The following is a 21515-nucleotide window of genomic DNA, read 5'->3' on the forward strand; positions in this document are numbered from 1 at the left end:
ATTTGCGATCATAAATCTTCCCTATGACGTTACTTGATTGACATTCAAGGCACCTGAGGATCTTGTGAGATGACGCTGGCTGCAGCCAGCTCAGTGTGAAGGAAAGAAAGACCGTCAGGAAAGCGAGAAACAGTTTTTATTCCAACCGTGCCGTCAAAAGCCTAGAGACTGACCGCATAGTTCCTGTCTTCACAATAAAAGTGCTGCTCGATGCTGCCTACACTAACAAAGTAAGAGTCTCCGAAAGCTAGCGCTAACAAGCTAGCAAGCCACGGAGTTTGCCGTCTATCTATTTCTTGTAAAGTGTAAAAAAACGAGTATGGAAGCTGGACAAACAGGATGCCAAAACCAACCACTTCAATGTGGTATTGGACAGAAAGGAGGACTTTTTTTTCTCCTCCATGATGTAAAATCGAAAATGTTGAAGTTGTCAGCACTACTGTGAATCTTGTCTGATTACAATCCATGCAAGTCATCAGAATCAGGTAATACACCAACTTATATTCTTGTGCCATCTTTCAAGAAGACAAGAATATCTTCATGAAAGATGGCAATCTATATGTTAAACATGCATGTATTTTGTACACCTTTTAAATTAAAAGTTTATATTTATGTATATATATATATATATATATATATATATATATATATATATATATATATATATATATATATATATATATATATATATATATATATATATATATATATATATATATATATATATATATATATATGAAGTATATCACCTCGACTTGGTCATTTAAAAAGTAGCTCGCCAGCTGAAAAAGTGTGGGCACCCCTGCTCTAGACCTTGTACTGTCTTATGGTTTTAATGTTGACAATGTCGTTGTTGGTGATGCTGTGTTTTCCGATCACAGTCCTGTTATGTTCAATTTAAGTTTGGACCCTGATGTAAACCCGCCTGCCGTGCGTCATGAGCGTGTTATTAGGTCTGACACTGCAGCCGCCTTTTCTCCTTTGTTCACTGTGTCCATGCAGAGTATACCACACTCTGCAGACACTGAACAATTGATGTGCTCTTTTCTCTCCACATGTTCTGAGATTCTGGACATTATAGCGCCCCTCAGAGCTATACGTCCAAAGTCAAAACAGGAGCCTTAATTGGCTCAATAACACCACGCGCACAGCTCGGCGTGAGTGGCGAAGGGCGGAACGTAAGTGGAAAGGGGATCACTTGGAGGTCTCTTATCAAATTTTAAAAGAAAGCTGTAGGAATGATCAAAGTGTGGTTAAAGCTGAGAAAACAAAATATCTGTCAGACTTAATTTCAAATAGTGTCAGCAAGCCACGTGTTCTTTTTGAATCTATAAATTCTGTTCTTAATCCGAACCCAGCCACTTCACTGGAGATGACAAGTGAAACTTGTGAAAAATTTCTCTCCTTTTTTAACGACAAGGTTGCTACTATTCAGGCAAATCTTTCTCGTTCTCCATTGAGTTTCAATGTGGGCACTCAATGCTCTGCTGTGTTTTGTCAATTTGTGCCTGTGTCAATGCCTGAGCTTACAGGAATAGTTGACAAACTAAAACCCTCGTCCTGTCCCACAGACCCAGTCCCCCCTCGCTTTTTTTAAAGACGTCTGGGACACTATTGACTTGTCTGTTAGGGACATCATCAACAGCGGTTTGATTTCTGGCAGTGTGGCCTCTTTTTGTAAAAGAGCTGTTGTTGAGCCTTTGATTAAAAAAAAACAGGTCTTGATCCTACAAATTTGTCAAATTATCGGCTCATTTCTAAATGACCTTTTGTGTCAAGGATTTTGGAGAAATGTGTTTTGGCGCAACTGCAACCTTTTTTAGATGAAAATAGCACTTTAGATCCCCTAGGGATCTATTCTAGGCCCCATCCTGTTCGCTCTATATCTCCTCTCGATTGGAGAGATTTTTAAGAGGCATGGAGTGTCTTATCACTTTTATGCAGACGACTGCCAAATTTATATGCCGATTTCAAAAGGCCACGGTCCCCTGACACCCCTTCTCAACTGTCTATGCGACGTCAAGGCTTGGTTAGACCATAATTTTTTAATAATGAATGAGAGAAAAACGGAAATTTTAGTTTTTGGTTCGGCCCTCACTGACTTGGGACCATTGCAAAATTATGTGCGTCCCAAAGTCACCAGCCTTGGCGTCACTATATACAGCGATTTTAAACTTGACAAACAAGTCAATGGCGTTTTAAAATCGTGTTTTTATCATCTTCGTCTTTTAGCAAAGGTAAAACCGTTTTTATCTTTTAACCTTTTTGAACAAGTCGTGCATGCTTTTATTTCAAGTGGCCTGGACTACTGCAATGCACTTTATGCTGGCATTAGCCAAAAAGCTCTCTCCCGGTTGCAGTTAGTCCAGAATGCGGCAGCACGACTTTTAACAGGGGCCAGGAAACAGGAGCATATAAACCCAATTCTTCAGAGTTTGCACTGGCTCCCTGTTCACTTTGCTGTTTGTTTTTAAAGTGTTACATGGACTGGCACCTCAGTATATCTCGGACCTCATCCAAATTTACAATCCTGTGCGTTCTGAGGTCCGACAGCCAGCTCCAGCTCATGGTGCCCAAGACCAGACTTAAATCCAGGGGAGACAGGGCCTTCTCTGTGGTCGGCCCTAAGCTCTGGAACACTCTGCCCCTCCATGTTCAAACTGTTTCCACAGTGGAGTGTTTTAAGTCTCGTCTTAAGACCCACTTTTATTCTCTGGCTTTTAACACTAAGTGAGTGGTGTGGTCCTCTGTTGTCCTCTGTGTTTTGATTTCTATTTACTGTTTTAATTGGTTTTACCCTTTAAAATCGTTTTTAATCATATTTATTTTATATTGTTTTTTGTATTGGTTTTAAATGTATTTATTTTTTGTTTTTATTCAGTCATTGGTGGAGCTAAGGATAATATTTGAATATTGTTTTTAATATTGTTATGCAGCACTTTGGAAACATTTTGTTGGTTAAATGTGCTATATAAATAAAGTGGATTGGAACTCTGTCCATGTGGTCCAAAACAGTGTTTGACTTACAGACTTCAGGACAGACTCCTAATGCAGATTTTACAAAAGGCTCTGCTTACCTTGATTTATGTTTTTCCGCCAAGTGAGTCTGTCCAGAAAAGTGTAAGAGACGTTCAATCCTCAACGTTTCATCCCGGACGAAGCCCCCAAATTGTTGCGTCTGACCAGTCTTCCTCTCAGGGAATAAAAGACACTGGTCAATCCCAAGTTCTTTTGGATGACATATATGTTGAGTAAGAAGGACCACCGAGACAGAATAGTACTTGGCCAAGTTTTACTAAAGCTTTAAGAGACCAGTCCTTAGCAGCAGCATGAAGCGGTCTAAAATCAAACGGAAAGTGTCAGCTTATTTAGTGCGAAAACAGCCCCTCCCGCCCAGAAAGAAATACAGCTTTTGTTCTACAAACCCCGTTTCTGTATGAGTTGGGAAATTGTGTTAGATGTAAATATAAACGGAATACAATGATTTGCAAATCCTTTTCAACCCATATTCAATTGAATGCACTACAAAGACAAGATATTTGATGTTCAAACTCATAAACTCTATTTTTTGTGTGCAAATAATTAACTTAGAATTTCATGGCTGCAACACGTGCCAAAGTAGTTGGGAAAGGGCATGTTCACCACTGTGTTACATGGCCTTTCCTTTTAACAACACTCAGTAAACGTTTGGGAACTGAGGAGACACATTTTTTAAGCTTCTCAGGTGGAATTCTTTCTCATTCTTGCTTGATGTACAGCTTAAGTTGTTCAACAGTCCGGGGGTCTCCGTTGTGGTATTTTAGGCTTCATAATGCGCCACACATTTTCAATGGGAGACAGGTCTGGACTACAGGCAGGCCAGTCTAGTACCCGCACTCTTTTACTATGAAGCCACGTTGATGTAACACGTGGCTTGGCATTGTCTTGCTGAAATAAGCAGGGGCGTCCATGGTAATGTTGCTTGGATGGCAACATATGTTGCTCCAAAACCTGTATGTACCTTTCAGCATTAATGGCGCCTTTACAGATGTGTAAGTTACCCATGTCTTGGGCACTAATACACCCCCATACCATCACAGATGCTGGCTTTTGAACTTTGCGCCTATAACAATCCGGATGGTTCTTTTCCTCTTTGGTCCGGAGGACACGACGTCCAGTTTCCAAAAACAATTTGAAATGTGGACTCGTCAGACCACAGAACACTTTTCCACTTTGTATCAGTCCATCTTAGATGAGCTCAGGCCCAGCGAAGCCGACAGCGTTTCTGGGTGTTGTTGATAAACGGTTTTTGCCTTGCATAGGAGAGTTTTAACTTGCACTTAGATGTAGCGACCAACTGTAGTTACTGACAGTGGGTTTCTGAAGTGTTCCTGAGCCCATGTGGTGATATCCTTTACACACTGATGTCGCTTGTTGATGCAGTACAGCCTGAGGGATCGAAGGTCACGGGCTTAGCTGCTTGCGTGCAGTGATTTCTCCAGATTCTCTGAACCCTTTGATGATATTACGGACCGCAGATGGTGAAATCCCTAAATTCCTTGCAATAGCTGGTTGAGAAAGGTTTTTCTTAAACTGTTCAACAATTTGCTCACCCATTTGTTGACAAAGTGGTGACCCTCGCCCCGTCCTTGTTTGTGAATGACTGAGCATTTCATGGAATCTACTTTTATACCCAATCATGGCACTCACCTGTTCACCTGTGGGATGTTCCAAATAAGTGTTTGATGAGCATTCCTCAACTTTATCAGTATTTATTGCCACCTTTCCCAACTTATTTGTCACGCGTTGCTGGCATCAAATTCTAAAGTTAATGATTATTTGCAAAAAAAAAATGTTTATCAGTTTGAACATCAAATATGTTGTCTTTGTAGCATATTCAACTGAATATGGGTTGAAAAGGATTTGCAAATCATTGTATTCCGTTTATAATTACATCTAACACAATTTCCCAACTCATATGGAAACGGGGTTTGTAAACAGATAAGGCTTTCCCCACAGAAAGGGAGTACACTATACTGCCAGTACATTCCAGCGCCTTCAAGGTGAAACAGAGTTTACTAACGAACATAAGGTAACAACCCAAAGTGTACACATGGGAAATTATTAGCTGCTTTAAACATGACTATGGATGAAGAAAGAACACTTAAAATATATGCATTCTCCACAATATATTTACACATATATGCATATATATATATATATATATATATATATATATATATATATATATATATATATATATATATATATATACACACACACACACACACACACATATACATACATACATACAGTCGCGATCAAAAGTTGACATACACTTGTAAAGAACATAATGTCATGGCTGTCTTGAGTTTCCGATAATTTGTACAACTCTTATTTTTTTGTGATAGAGTGATTGGAGCACATACTTGTTGGTCACAAAAAACATTCATGAAGTTTGGTTCTTTTATGAATTTATTATGGGTCTACTGAAAATGTGAGCAAATCTGCTGGGTCAAAAGTATACATACAGCAATGTTAATATTTGCTTACATGTCCCTTGGCAAGTTTCACTGCAATAAGGCGCTTTTGGTAGCCATCCACAAGCTTCTGGCAAGCTTCTGCTTGAATTTTTGACTACTCCTGTTGACAAAATTGGTGCAGTTCAGCTAAATTTGTTGGTTTTCTGACATGGACTTGTTTCTTCAGCATTGTCCACACGTTTAAGTCAGGACTTTGGGAAGGCCATTCCAAAACCTTCATTCTAGCCTGATTTAGCCATTCCTTTACCACTTTTGACGTGTGTTTGGGGTCATTGTCCTGTTGGAACACCCAACTGCGCCCAAAACCCAACCTCCGGGCTGATGATTTTAGGTTGTCCTGAAGAATTTGGAGGTAATCCTCCTTTTTCATTGTCCCATTTAAAGCTCCAGTTCCATTGACAGCAAAACAGGCCCAGAGCATAATACTACCACCACCACGCTTGACGGTCTGGTTGGTGTTCCTGTGATTAAAGGCCTCACCTTTTTTCCTCCAAACATAATGGTGGGTATTTTGGCCAAACAAATTTTTGTTTCATCTGACATCACATGGACTTCTGGAGGAAAGTTCTGTGGTCAGATGAAACAAAATTGAGCCGTTTGGCCACAATTTCCAGCAATATGTTTGGAGAAGAAAATCCCAGGAACACCTTATCTACCGTCAAGCATGGTGGTGGTAGTGATATACTCTGGGCCTGTTTTGCTGCCAATGGAACTCGTGCTTTAAATGGGACAATGAAAAAGGAGGATTACCTCCAAATTCTTCAGGACAACCTAAAATCATCAGCCCGGAGGTTGGGTCTTGGGCGCAGTTGGGTGTTCCAACAGGACAATGACCCCAAACACACGCCAAAAGTGGCAAAGGAATGGCTAAATCAGGCTAGAATGAAGGTTTTAGAAAGGCCTTCCCAAAGTCCAGACTTAAACGTGTGGACAATGCTGAAGAAACAAGTCCATGTCAGAAAACCAACAAATTTAGCTGAACTGCACCAATTTTGTCAAGAGGAGTGGTCAAAATCTCAAGCAGAAGCTTGCCAGAAGCTTGTGGATGGCTACCAAAAGCGCCTTATTGCAGTGAAACTTGCCAAGGGACATGTGAGCAAATATTAACATTGCTGTATGTATACTTTTGACCCGGCAGATTTGCTCACATTTTCAGTAGACCCATAATAAATTCATAAAAGAACCAAACTTCATGAATGTTTTTTGTGACCAACAAGTATGTGCTCCAATCACTCTATCACAAAAAAATAAGAGTTGTAGAAATTATTGGAAACTCAAGACAGCCATGACATTATGTCCTTTACAAGTGTATGTCAACTTTTGATCGTGACTGTACATATGATATATATAGGTATATTTAGATAGAGAGAGAGGGTTACACACACATATATAGAGAGATAATAGATAAAAGAAATTATTCCAGACATTTGGAACAAACATTTTTATTTTAAATCGCAAACTGCAACATATTATATTATTTAACCAAAAGAGCAGAAAAAAGGTCATATACCCGTGGCAAATAAATCACACAACCTGCGTTAAATTCTAAATCCAACACAGTCTGTCCAACCTAACTCTCAGAGGGAAAGCACACCCAAAAATAAAATGTACATTCCTTTAATGTCGGACAGGTCATTCTCTCTTTGTGAACCTCAAGTCTCACTAAACGCTGACAAAAACATGTTTTCCCCAGAGAGCTGGAAAAAAGGGAACCTGCAGACTTGAAGTCAAGTCAGAAGTGTAAAGGGCTGAGGGCCAATTTCATTCACGTTCTTCATCGGTGACAACTTTGAAGGTCAAATTCATCAAGTGGATTTCCAAGGGTTTCACTTCCACACTTAGAATGGAAGCAGAATCATTGAGTTATTGCTTTGATAAAGGATGTTGTGTTAACTATGCCCACATCCTTCAGACACCAGGGGGAAAAAAAAGGTCTAAAGTGTGACTTGAATTGAAAAATCCCTGCCTTCTTGCTTCTGGAAACATTTGTTGTGGAACGTTTTGGGTGAGGACTAAGTGGACAAGCAGCCAGGTGTCAGACTTTGCAACGTGGGAGAGCAGTGATTAGCACCGTGGTCACTAAGGGCAAGCCACAAGTAAAGGGTAAAGAGTTCAGGTGTGATCCTTCAACGTCACTTCTTGCTCTTCACTGCCCCCTGTGGAAGTCTGGCTGTGTGCAGCTTATGCAAATATAGTCTTCCTTCTCCGCTCGCTCCGCAGACAGTCCCACACACACCTGGTGGAACCACTGGTTGCAGCTGCCGTCGCACTGGACCCAGTTTACCTTCAAGGACAGAGTCAACATCAGGGACTTGACGTGTGTTCTTGTATTTCTACCCTTCTTGAGACATCAACAAGGAAAAGTAGCTTCCATATGAGGAGGTGTGAACAAGTGAGGACATAAATCATGGTCCCAATAACATTGCCTCTAATAGAGAATGTCTCATTTGCACCCCTGGTGGTGAAATCAATCAAATTGACTGTCAACATATCAAATAACAAGTGTGTAAATTTTTTTGAAGTGCTCCCCCTCTGGCCAACATATGTAATAAGCGTGTGTAAGAAATTGAAATGCACCCGCCTTTGGCCAAAATTAATGAACAAATAAAATAAATATGTATATAGAGACATACTGTAATAACTTGAAGTAAATAAGGAAGATTAAAAAACAATTACAAACAAAAACTTCAAAACAAATAAATTAACTAAAATTAGTCTGTTTCTCACAGTGTGTCAACTTTTTTCTTATAAAATGGGGAACAATTTCTCATATTCTTTCTGTAATATTGCAATATGTTCTCGTCAAATTATTACTTTTTTAATGTAAAATGGTGACATTTGTCATAAAATTCTGACTTATCACAATATTGCCAATTTTTTTGTTGTTCTTTTAAAATAGTGACATTTTAGTAAACTTCCGATTATTACTGTAATGTTGCCAAAATGTTAGTTTTCTCATAAAATTGTGACTTTTGTCGAGAAAAATTACATCTATTTTCATAAAATTGCCAACATTTTAAGCTTTTCTTGTAAAATTGCGACTGTTAGAGTAAAATTCCAACTTTTATCATAATATTGCACAAATGTTCCGTTTTTCTTGTAAAATTTTGACTTGTGTTAAGTAAAATTACGATTTTTATTATAAAAATGCCAAAATTCTAAGTTTTTCTTGTGAAATTCCAACTAATTTTTCACAACAAGCTTTTTTATATTTGCATAGTATGTATATATTATTAATGTTGTAAATACAAATATTTATATATCTAGAAAGGGTGGTCCTAAAGAGGTAGGCATTTTTTGGAGGTCTCAAAAAAGTAACAAATACAAGAATGTGTGTGTGTTCTTGTATCCTTCTTGAGACAACAATGAAAAGTAGCTTCCATATAGGAGGTGTGAACAAGTGAGGACATAAATCATGGTCCCAATAACATTGCATCTAATAGAGAATGTGTCATTTGCACCCCTGGTGGTGAAATCTATCAACATTAGGGTGGTCCCAAAAAAATTGACTGTCAACTTATGAAATAACAAGTGTGTGTAAAATTTTTTGAAGTGCTCCCCCTCTGGCCAACATATGTAATAACAAGCGTGTGTAAGAAATTGAAATGTGCCCCCTTTGGCCAAAATTAATTTGAAAAAAAAATAAAAAAATTATATAGAGACATACTGTAATACCTTGAAGTAAATAATGAAGATTAAAAACCAATTACAAACAAAAAAATTCAAAAATTAATAACTAAAAGTCTTTTTCTCACAATGTGTCGACTTTTTTCTTATAAAATTGGGAACAATTTCTCGTTCTTTCTGTTTCTGTAATATTGCAATATTTTCTCGTAAAATTAGTACTTTATGTAAAATTATTACTTTTTAATGCAATATGGTGACATTTGTCATACAAAATTCTGACTCATCACAATATTGCCATTTTTTATGTTGTTCTTGTAAAATAGTGACATTTCTTGATTAAAATTATGAATTTTGTCAATTGTGCCAAGTAAAATTCTGATTATTATTATAATATTGCCAATTTTATTTTTAATTTTCTTATAAAATTGTGACTTTTGTCGAGAAAAATTACGACTCTTTTCATAAAATTGCCAAAATTTTAAGCTTTTCTTGTAAAATTCCAACTTTTATCATAATATTGCACAAATGCTCAGTTTTTCTTGTAAACTTTTGACTTGCGTTGAGTAAAATTACGACTTTTATTATAAAAATGCCAAAATTCTAAGTTTTCCTTGTGAAATTGTGATCTTTTTCTTGTGAAATTCCAAGTCATTTTTGACACAATTTCAAACCATTTTTAATGTTATAAATACAAATCTTTATACATCTAGTAAGGGTGGTCCTAAAGAGGTAGCCATTTTTCAAAGGTCTCAAGAAGGTAACAAATACAAGAATGTGTGTGTGTGTTCTTGTATTTTTACTCTTCTTGAGACATCAACAAGGAAAAGTACCTTCCATATGAGGACCGGTGAACAAGTTAGGACCAAAATCATGGTCCCAATACGGAAAACTATTGCATCTAATAGGGAGCCAAATACTAGAGTCTGTGAACATTGCTCCAAAGTCAGGATTTTTTGTTGATTTAATGTGCATACAAAAGTAAAAATTGACAGGTGCAAAGGCAGCAAAATATGTTAAAACAAGACGGCAGCTAAAGAAGGACTTCCCTAGTCACCCCCGAAAAAACTCACCAGGTGACCAGCTGATTTTACGACTTTTGGTGCTAAAGTAAGACAACCCGCGTCCCATATGTGACCATAAGATGAACAAATACACTACTGTACTAAGACTATAGTGGCCATTTAGAGATAGCTTCTAAAGCTGGGTTGCCCAAAGTGCGGCACAGGGGCCATCTGTTGTCCGTGACTCCTTTGTCATCGGCCTTAAAACAAAAAAATAGAGATCTCATTTGCACCCCTGGTGGTGAAATCTATCAAAATGAGGGTGGTCCCAAAAAGGAGGGAATTTTCTAATTGACTGTCTGTTTTAATAGTGCTCCCCCTCTGGCCAACATGTGAAATAACAAGTGTGTGTCAAAATTTGAAGTGCTCCCCCTCTGGCCAACATATGTAAGAACAAGTGTGTGTAAGAAATTGAAAGGCGCCCCCTTTGGCCAAAATTAATTTAAAAAAAATATGTATATAGAGACATACTGTAATAACTTGAAGTAAATTATAAAGATTAAAAAACAATTACAAACAAAAAATAAAAATAAAAAATAACTTAAAGCTTACCTTTTTTATATTTGCATAGTATATATATTATACATTTTGTAAATACAGATCATTATATATCTAGAAAGGGTGGTCTAGAACAGTGTTTTTCAACCTTTTTTGAGCCAAGGCACATTTTTTGCGTTGAAAAAATGCAGAGGCACACCACCAGCAGAAATCAGTAAAAAAACGAAACTCGGTTGACGGTAAAAAGTCATCGTCGCAATTGTTGGATATGACTTTAAAGCATAACTAAGCATGCATCACTATAGCTCTAGTCTCAAAGTAGGTGTACTGTCACCACCTGTCACATCACACCCTGACTTATTTAGACTTTTTTTGCTGTTTTCCTGTGTGCAGTGTTTTAGTTCTTGTCTTGCGCTCCTATTTTAATGGCTTTTTCTCTTTTTTTGGTATTTTCCTGTAGCAGTTTCATGTCTTCCTTTGAGCGATGTTTCCCGCATCTACTTTGTTTTTATCCTTCTTTGTGTGGACATTGTCGATTGTCATGTCACGTTCGGATGTACATTGTGGACGCCGTCTTTGCTCTGCAGTAAGTCTTTGCTGTCGTCCAGCATTCTGTTTTTTGTTGACTTTGTAGCCCGTTCAGTTTTAGTTTTGTTCTGCATAGCCTTCCCTAAGATTCAATGCCTTTTATTAGGGGCACTTACCTTTTGTTTATTTTCTGTTTAAGCATTAAATACCTTTTTACCTGCACACTGCTTCCCGCTGTTTCCGACATCTACAAAGCAATTAGCTACCGTCCGCCACCTACTGATACGGAAGAGTATTACACGGTTACTCTGCCGAGCTCTAGACAGCACCGACACTCAACAACAACACATAATTTGCAGACTAGAATTACTGGTTTGCAAAAAATATTTTTTACCCCAAATAGGTGAAATTAGATAATCTCCCACGGCACACCAGATTGTATCTCACGGCACACTAGTGTGCCGCGGCAAAACACTGGTCTAGAAGACAGGTATTTTTCAGAGGTCTCAAGAAGGTAAGAAATACAAGAATGTGTGTGTGTGTGTGTGGCGACCCCACCTCGTCTCCTTCCGGCTCCCTGCACCACGGCGCGGCACACAAGGAGTAGTCCTCGTCAGAGTCCGACGTGGATGCAGCAGGTTCTGACGCTGGGTTTGTGGGAGAGCAGCTCCTCCTGATCTTCTCACTGCTCCTAACAGACTTCTTCTTGCAACACTTCTTGGCCTTCTCAGGGTGCTGGGACTCTGAGCTTTCCTTGCGTCGCTTGGTCCTTTTGCGATGAACGCTCCCGGACTCTTTTCTGTGAGCACAGCTTGCAGTCTGCACAGACACACAGGAGCAAAGCAAGGCTGGTTGAATGTCCCTGTAGATCACTCAAGGCCCGGGGGCCATATCTGGCCCGCCACCTCATTTTACGTGGCCCGCAAAGGCCTGGAATGACCATGCGTCTAGTAGTTTCTAAATGTAGTCAACTTTCTATTTTGACAGAAAAAAATACATGGTACGTAACTTTTTAAGTCCATAGTCTGGGTACATTGATCCGTTGTGTCCGTCTTTGTGTGTTTTTAATCTTTTGTTAACGAGGAGATTTTTTTTAACGAAGCGAAGCAGCAACTGTTGTGTATTAACTTTCATAGTGTTAGGAACTTCTTGGAGAGTGCATTTTCTGTGTTATTTTGAGTCGCAACAGGCATTCATGAGTTCAGCTTTTTTGTGAGTAACGTTAACCTTATCCCTTTGTTGCAACGCGGGGCTGATAATGTGTCTCCGGCACATTTGACTCCGTTTTGAGAGAGAAAACGCACGGTTACCAATTTCGAAATAAACGTAACGGACAGAAATATCTCAGGTTGGTTTCATAAAGGATGAATGTAGCCGGGCCCGATAAAGCTATATAAATATATTTTGATTTAAGTGACGCTTTAGTATAACTAAACGTTATGAAGGTGCTGGAATATTTCATGCTATTATTCAGAGGCAGCCTAAAATGAATCCTTTATTATTCACAACAGAAACGTGTACAATATCTGATCCCGTTCTGATCTGATGAGTTACATTTCTGTGTTATTATTGGTGTATGCTGCATCCCCAATGTCCATTTATTTCATTTAGCTTTTTTTTAATGTGGTGGCGTGTTTGCCTTTTACGTCAGAAATTAATTAAATCAACTTCGTATGTATTGAGTTACGTGTTCATTATATGGTTTCTCTCATTTCAGAAAGAAACAAGCCAGCACTAGCGACTTGGTACAAAAGAAGGTGTGCACACCACATGAAGCGGCTGCATTGACTGATGCTATCCTGAATATGTTGCTAACTGACATGAGGCCACGAACAGTGGTGGAGGATGAAAGTTTTAGACAAATGATTCACGTCCTCAACCCTGGTTACACTCTTCCCTCGAGGACCCATTATACCAAAGTGATGGAGAGGAAGTACGAGCAGACATTCCAAGCAGTGTAGACTGACATAAAAGCCACCTAGATCAAAATTGCTCTCACTACTGATGTGTGGACAAGTGTAGCCACGGAAGCCTACCTTGGCAATACATGCCGTTACATTGGAGAGGGATGGAACGTGAAGTCAATCTGCCTTACGACCATGCCACTAGAGGAAAGACATTCAGCATCCAACATTGCAGAATGGTTGGAATAGGTACTAGCCAGGTTTGAAACTCCCCCAAGCAAAATTATTGCTATTGTGCATGACAATGGTGCACTTTATAAAAAAAACCTTTTTGTAACATTTTCCTTGTTTTATTTGGCAAGTTGAAAGAACATGGTGCCAGTATGCTGTTTTTTTCAATAAAATACTGGAAAGGATAGAAATGTACTTTGTCTCTTTTAGAATAGAAAAGAATAGAATATATCTTTATTGTCATTGTACATTGTACAACGAAATAGAAAGCAAAAAAAAAGAAATAATTAAAATCAGATTAATAATCGATTAATCGAAGTAATAATCGACAGATTAATCGATTATCAAATTAGTTGTTAGTTGCAGCCCTACTAATATTGCAACCAATATTATATTATCACACATTCCAAACATCAAAATAGGTACTTAAATATCTGCCTGACTCATGATTTTGAAGCAACTTATCCATCAAATTGTACAATGTTAAAATTATTTTTCGATAAAAAACTGGTAGCTCAGTTGCCAGAATTTTACCATAAAAACACGAAACAAAAAAATGTGTAATATTGTTTTTCCATTTACAGTAATACAACGTAAAAACAATGACCGTAGGTTTTACAGTAAAACAGTGGTACTTTTTTCCCATTTTCACTTACAGTATACATTGTAAAACACATGGTACATTTTATGGTAACATTTCGGCAGCTAAACTTTACTTTACTTTAAAATCTACAGTCTGGGTCAAAAGTTTACATACACTTGTAAAGAACATAATTTCTACAACTCCTATTTTTTCTACAACTCTTATTTTTTTGTGATATAGAGTGATTGGAGCACATACTTGTTGGTCACAAAAAACATTCATGAAGTTTGGTTCTTTTATGAATTTATTATGTGTCTACTGAAAATGTGAGCAAATCTGCTGGGTCAAAAGTATACATACAGCAATGTTAATATTTGCTTACATGTCCCTTGGCAAGTTTCACTGCAATAAGGCGCTTTTGGTAGCCATCCACAAGCTTCTGGCAAGCTTCTGCTTGAATTTTTGACCACTCCTCTTGACAAAATTGGTGCAGTTCAGCTAATTTTGTTGGTTTTCTGACATGGACATGTTTCTTCAGCATTGTCCACACGTTTAAGTCAGGACTTTGGGAAGGCCATTCTAAAACCTTCATTCTAGCCTGATTTAGCCATTCCTTTACCACTTTTGACATGTGTTTGGGGTCATTGTTCTGTTGGAACACCCAACTGCGCCCAAAACCCAACCTCCGGGCTGATGATTTTAGGTTGTCCTGAAGAATTTGGAGGTAATCCTCCTTTTTCATTTTCCCATTTAAAGCACCAGTTCCATTGACAGCAAAACAGGCCCAGAGCATAATACTACCACCACCATGCTTGACGGTAGGTGTGGTGTTCCTAGGATTAAAGGCCTCACTATTCTCCTCCAAACATATTGCTGGGTATTGTGGCCAAACAGCTCAATTTTTGTTTCATCTGACATCACATGGACAAAGATAAGACCTTCTGGAAGAAAGTTCTGTGGTCAGATGAAACAAAAATTTTGCTGTTTGGCCACAATACCCTGATATATGTTTGGAGGAGAAAAGGTGAGGCCTTTTATCCCAGAAACAAAAGCGCCTTATTGCAGTGAAACTTGCCAAGGGGCATGTGACCAAATATTAACATTGCTGTATGTATACTTTTGACCCAGCAGATTTGGTCACATTTTCAGTAGACCCATAATAAATTCATAAAAGAACCAAACATCATGAATGTTTTTTGTGACCAACAAGTATGTGCTCCAATCAGAGTTGTAGAAATTATTGGAAACTCAAGACAGCCATGACATTATGTTCTTTACAAGTGTATGTCAACTTTTGACCACGACTGTACATATTTTTTTTACAGTGTACGTGTAAAAATATTTAACAATAAATAATTTTGTAATGAAGCAATTTAAAATGTATATATTATTCACAGTTACAAGTGAGGGCAGCCATAACTGCCATGTGGCCCCCAATAAAAACGAGTTTGACATACCTGCTGTAGATGCAAGAGGCCTGAAAGTATGTAAAAATACTAGTGTGATGCATCATATCTACAAGTGAACAATCTTAAAACACAAGATATGATTATTGATTTTAGAAGGCGGGCAGGAATTACTCATGAGGGAACCATTATTAAGGGACAAACTATAATATCTTGGGACCATTATTGACAATACTTTCAATTTGAAGGATAACTGTGATGCTGTTGTGATCCGTTTTGTGCTAATACCTTTGTTTATTTTAATATATATGCATGTGTATTTTACACTGCCAAACAAATCTACCTTCTGTTACAAATAAAGTCACTTGACTTGATACATATTTATTCAAAGGGGCTGCCAACATTAAAGCGTTTTATCCCACCCTCTTCCGGTTTTCTGCACATAAACTACACCCCACCTGACACATGACTTAAATTTGTTGACAGCGTGGGTGTGGACGTCTGTGCAAGAAACCAGAGTGTCAAGCCTGAAAGCAACACCTTTTCCCTGGGAAAGTTTTAATCAATAATAAAGTTTTTAATGTAGTTAGTCTTTTGACAAAAATGTAACGTTGTTAAAAAAATTAACTGCAAAAAATAAGATTTGAATGTGAAAAAATCAGCTTAATCATCAAAATATGAAAAAATCTAAATGAAAAAAATAACGAATTCAAAAGAATTAAGAGTGAATGATAATCATATTCAACCTGGTGTGGATGTACTGATTGTGATTTATAGGAGGCCGTGGCGTTTGCCTGCAAGTGGAAGCCCAATACAGAAGAAGAGTTGCATCGACTATATTAAATATAGGAGGCAGTGGCGTTTGCCTGCAAGTTGAAACCCAATAAAGAAGAGCTGCATTGACTACGGTATATTAAATATAGGAGGCAGTGGCGTTTGCTTGCAAATTGAAGCCTGAAAGCAACACCTTTTCTCTGGGCAAGATTTAATCAATATAACAGTTATTAATGTAGTTATAGTCTTTAGACAAAAATGTAACGTCCTTAAAAAAAATTAACTGTGGCGTTTGCCTGCAAGTTGAAGCCCAATACAGAAGAAGAGCTGCATCGACTATATTAAATATAGGAGGCAGTGGCGTTTGTCTGCAAGTTTAAGCCCAATACAGAAGAAGAGTTGCATCGACTATATTAAATATAGGAGGCAGTGGCTTTTGCCTGCAAGTTGAAACCCAATACAGAAGAGCTGCACCAACTATATTAAATATAAGAGGCAGTGGCGTTTACCTGCAAGTTGAAGCCCAATACAGAAGAAGAGTGGCATCCACTATATTAAATATAGGAGGCAGTGGCGTTTGCCTGCAAGTTGAAGCCCAATACAGAAGAACAGTTGCATCGACTATATTAAATATAGGAGGCAGTGGCGTTTGCCTGCAAGTTGACGCCCAATAGAGAAGAAGAGCTGCATCGACTATATTAAATATAGGAGGCAGTGTCGTTTGCCTGCAAGTTGAAGCCCAAAAGAGAAGAAGAGCTGCATCGACTATATTAAATATAGGAGGCAGTGGCGTTTGCCTGCAAGTTGAAGCCCAATAGAGAAGAGCTGGATCGACTATATTAAATATAGGAGGCAGTGGCGTTTGCCTGCAAGTTGAAGCCCAATACAGAAGAAGAGCTGCATCGACTATATTAAATATAGGAGGCAGTGGCGTTTGCCTGAAAGTTGAAGCCCAATACAGAAGAAGAGCTGCATCGACTATATTAAATATAGGAGGCAGTGGCGTTTGCCTGCAAGTTGAAGCCCAATAGAAGAAGAGCTGCATCGACTATTTTAAATATAGGAGGCAGTGGCGTTTGCCTGCAAGTTGAAGCCCAATAGAGAAGAGCTGCATCGACTATATTAAATATAGGAGGCAGTGGCGTTTGCCTGCAAGTTGAAGCCCAATAGAGAAGAAGAGCTGCATCGACTATATTAAATATAGGAGGCAGTGGCGTTTACCTGCAAGTTGAAGCCCAATAGAGAAGAAGAGCTGCATCGACTATATTAAATATAGGAGGTAGTGGCGTTTGCCTGCAAGTTGAAGCCCAATAGAGAAGAAGAGCTGCATCGACTATATTAAATATAGGAGGCAGTGGCGTTTGCCTGCAAGTTGAAGCCCAATAGAGAAGAAGAGCTGCATCGCCTATATTAAATACAGGAGGCAGTGGCGTTTGCCTGCAAGTTGAAGCCCAATAGAGAAGAAGAGCTGGATCGACTATATTAAATATAGGAGGCAGTGGCGTTTGCCTGCAAGTTGAAGCCCAATAGAGAAGAGCTGCATCGACTATATTAAATATAGGAGGCAGTGGCGTTTGCCTGCAAGTTGAAGCCCAATAGAGAAGAGCTGCATCGACTATATTAAATATAGGAGGCAGAGGCGTTTGCCTGCAAGTTGAAGCCCAATAGAGAAGAGCTGCATCGACTATATTAAATATAGGAGGCAGTGGCGTTTGCCTGCAAGTTGAAGCCCAATAGAGAAGAAGAGCTGCATCGACTATATTAAATATAGGAGGCAGTGGCGTTTGCCTGCAAGTTGAAGCCCAATAGAGAAGAAGAGCTGCATCGACTATATTAAATATAGGAGGCAGTGGCGTTTGCCTGCAAGTTGAAGCCCAATAGAGAAGAAGAGCTGCATCAACTATATTAAATATAGGAGGCAGTGGCATTTGCCTGCAAGTTGAACCCCAATAGAGAAGAAGAGCTGGATCGACAATATTAAATATAGGAGGCAGTAGCGTTTGCCTGCAAGTTGAAGCCCAATACAGAAGAAGAGCTGCATCGACTATATTAAATATTGACTGTTGGGTATTCAGAGCGGTTTCTTTTACATGCTGCCTTCATGGTCATTCTAACATTGTAGGTCTTGACCACAACGACTATAGCTGCTGTACATGCACAAATATCTCTGGCTCACCACCTAATAAAAAAACATTATTGAATTATTCTGAAGCTTATTTTGCACCGAACAGGAAGTCACCTTGTGCACATTGCACAACTAAGATGAAGTTAACAATACTAACACATTGTCAACAATTATGATGAAGTTAAACACAATGTCAACATTAGGGTTGTCCGGTACCAAAATGTATTTTGATACTTTTCTAAATAATACTTTTCATTACAGTGGATGTCAGGTGTAGATCCACCCATGGCATTTGTTTACATTCAGGAAGGGCGTCATTAGCGGTGACGCCGGTGAGCTACAGTGTGTAGTGAAGCATGTTTAGCTATTCCTCGTCCTCCAGTGATAATGATCTTGTATGAAACGTATTTTATTTGTCGCCATTGAGGCGAGGATTCGTGATTTAGAAGTAGCTAAAATACTGCCGACTGCGGATGGATGCTATCTGCGAGCTAGCTAGCCATGTCTTAAAGCACCTCTTCCTGAGGGTGTTTCAGTGTTATAACTTCACCTTTATCTTTACTTTTTAGGCACTGTGTCTGCTTGTAAGTACTCCGTGTGTGTGCGCTGCCGAACATGCTCCTCTGCTCGTAAAACCACCAATGTCACGACGTGATGACGCGCCGTCATGCCCGTAAAAAAAAAAGATAAAAATGGGGAACCGGTACTTTTCAAACAGAGTATAGTTTCTTTTTTGATTCATTAGTACCACAATACTTTACTATACCGTACAACCCTAGTCGACATATACGGAACTATTTTTTAACATATTGAGGCTCTTTTGGATCTCAAAAATGAGGTTAAGAACAGGTGTCGACCAAAGCGGACACTTTAAAAAAACATAAAAGGAGTATTTATCAAGCAGGACCCACTAGTGGGTTCTCACTGTGACATACCTTTTTGTGATGTTTTGTGCGCTCCGTCTTGAGCTCCTCATCGTCTGTGCTTGTCCTGCAGGGGCCGCTGTGAGCGGGCACAGGGGCCAGTTTGCTCAGCAAGTAGGCGTAAAGCTGCTCTGTCTCAGGCAGCGTGACCTGAAGCAGGAAGCCCTCCACCATCAGCTCCTCCAGCTGCGGGCCAAGTCCTGTGAAAAGCAACATTGAGACTGGAACATAAAGCAGACTGTGTGAGGAACTCACCCTGGACAGGAACACTCGGCTGCTCTGTGTAGAAAGAGTCCTCTTCTTGATGCCAGGACATTCTGGATCCGTGTTTTCCCTGGAACAAAATTGAATTCAACAATAGAAGCCATGCTAGCACATACAGTAGGTAACACTGTATTGTTGCCTCATTCCTGTGAGAATCCTGCGTGGGACTATCCAGGAATAGCTGCAGTGTGCTCAAACAACCACCAGGTAGCATTTGTGAGCCGATAATTGTGTGAATGCTCCAAAGCATTACTACACCAAAATTCATCTATTTTTTATTATTCTTCTTCTCCAGATTTTTACCCCCTCTACTTTCTACATTTTTCATCCGATTCAAAAAGTTCCAACTTCAAACTGTTCAGCATATTCGTATTTCCCTTGACAAATTCCAAAAATTCCCAGATTTCCCAGGATTACAGGTTTTCCAGGACATTTATCCCATTCAAAATGAATTGGCCATTTTTCAAACTTCCACATTTTTCAACCGATTCAAACCATTCCACCTTCAACATATTCCACTCATCCTGGACATTCAAACTAGAATTTTTCCAAGTCCCCCCAAAAATTCCAGGAATTCCCATTTTTTCTGTCGACTACTCCTTCCACATTTTTCAACCCATTTCAACCATTCCACCGTCAAATCATTCCTCTTCATCAGGACAAAAAAGTAAGTTTTTGAACGGGAAAAATTCTCGGTTTTCCCAAAATTCCAGGAATTCCGTAGTACCATTTCTCAATTAAAATTGTTACTATTTCAACATTTCTCGAAATTCCGAAATTTCCATGAAATTCCCATCGAAATGAAATCAAATTTTTTCAAAGTTTCACAACTCCCACATTTTTTATCTGATTCAAACCGTTCCAATTTTAAAATATTCAGACTGTTCCGAAATTGTGTGCTCCCTTTCAACAATTAATAAAAACAATTCCCAGGTTTCCTAGAATTCCCAGTTTTTAGGGACATTTTCCCCATTCAAAATGAATTATCCATTTTTCAAACGTCCCACATTTTTCAACCTATTCAAACCATTCCACCTTCAACACATTTAATTCATCCTGGAAATTCAAACCATCATTTTCCCACGTTCGTCATTTTCAACCTTTTTTAGTGCGATGACTCTTTTCACAGTTTTCAAAGTTCCACAACTCCCAGATTTTGTATCTGATTCAAACCATTCCAATTTAAAAATATTCAGCCTGTTCAGGAATTATGTGCTCTCCTTCAATAATTAAAAAAAAATCCCAGATATCCTAGAATTCCCAGTTTTTAGGTACATTTTCCCCATTCAAATTATCAATTTTTCAAACTTCAACAAATTTCCATTTTCTAACCTTATTTCCAACCTTTGTGAGTGTGATGACTCTTTTCACATTTTTCAACACATTTCAACCGTTTCACTATCAAAACATTCCCTCTTAATCAGGACACAAAAACAAGTCTGTTTAAGAACTTGAAAAATTCAATTTTTTTCAGAAAATCCGTAATACCATTTTTCAATTAAAAAACTGTTGCTACTTCAGCATTTCTTGACCTATTTAAACAATTCTAACACCAACCAATTCAGCTCATTCAGGACATTCATGCTATAAAACCATTTTAAAAAAAAAATCCAGCTTTTCCCAAATTTCCAGGACGTGCCCATTGAAATGAATGGGACATTTTTCCAAGGTGCCCAATACCCACTTTTTCAAACCATTCGAACGTCAACACATTCCACTCATCCTGGACATTCAAACTAACACTTTCCCAAGTTCCAAACCAAATTCCGTTTTCCTGGAAATTCAAACTCTTCAAACATTCAAACCATTCCAACATTCAAACTATTCTTACACTCATACTACCATTCTGTCAGCAATTCAGTTCAACTTCAGCATTCGGAGCATTCACACCTCATCTAGTACTGCGTCATCTCTCTCTTGCGGTCTTGTCAGTGCGTTCTTGGTGAAGGATGAGGCCAAAGTACAGTGTTACCTTGGATGTGTAGATCTGCCCACTTACCACTTTTTCCAACAATCCTTCCGTGCAGGCCTGCTGAACTCTGTGCTGCCATCGCACCGTCCGCTCGATG

The 21515-nt window shown here is 38.7% G+C and overlaps 1 protein-coding gene across 2 annotated transcripts in view; it reads right to left on the reverse strand.

Annotated features, from left to right (window-relative positions):
* Positions 1–6957: 6957 nt before the first annotated feature.
* LOC133660715 (lysine-specific demethylase 5B-B-like) overlaps positions 6958–21515 on the reverse strand; it is a 72742-nt gene continuing 58184 nt past the window's right edge. Inside the window, exons 23-27 of one of the 2 annotated variants that reach the window (XM_062064299.1) lie at positions 21446–21515; positions 19438–19516; positions 19195–19382; positions 11795–12055; positions 6958–7806 (exon numbers count right to left, since the gene is read on the reverse strand). The exon at positions 21446–21515 is cut by the window's right edge and continues 341 nt beyond it. In XM_062064299.1, coding sequence (XP_061920283.1) covers positions 7669–7806; positions 11795–12055; positions 19195–19382; positions 19438–19516; positions 21446–21515 — 736 coding nt within the window. In that variant the 3' untranslated portion in view covers positions 6958–7668. The remainder of the gene's footprint in view (positions 7807–11794; positions 12056–19194; positions 19383–19437; positions 19517–21445) is intronic. The other variant, XM_062064305.1, reaches the window with a different exon arrangement.

Source organism: Entelurus aequoreus, linkage group LG01 (assembly GCF_033978785.1).
Source record: "Entelurus aequoreus isolate RoL-2023_Sb linkage group LG01, RoL_Eaeq_v1.1, whole genome shotgun sequence".
NCBI lineage: Eukaryota > Metazoa > Chordata > Actinopteri > Syngnathiformes > Syngnathidae > Entelurus > Entelurus aequoreus.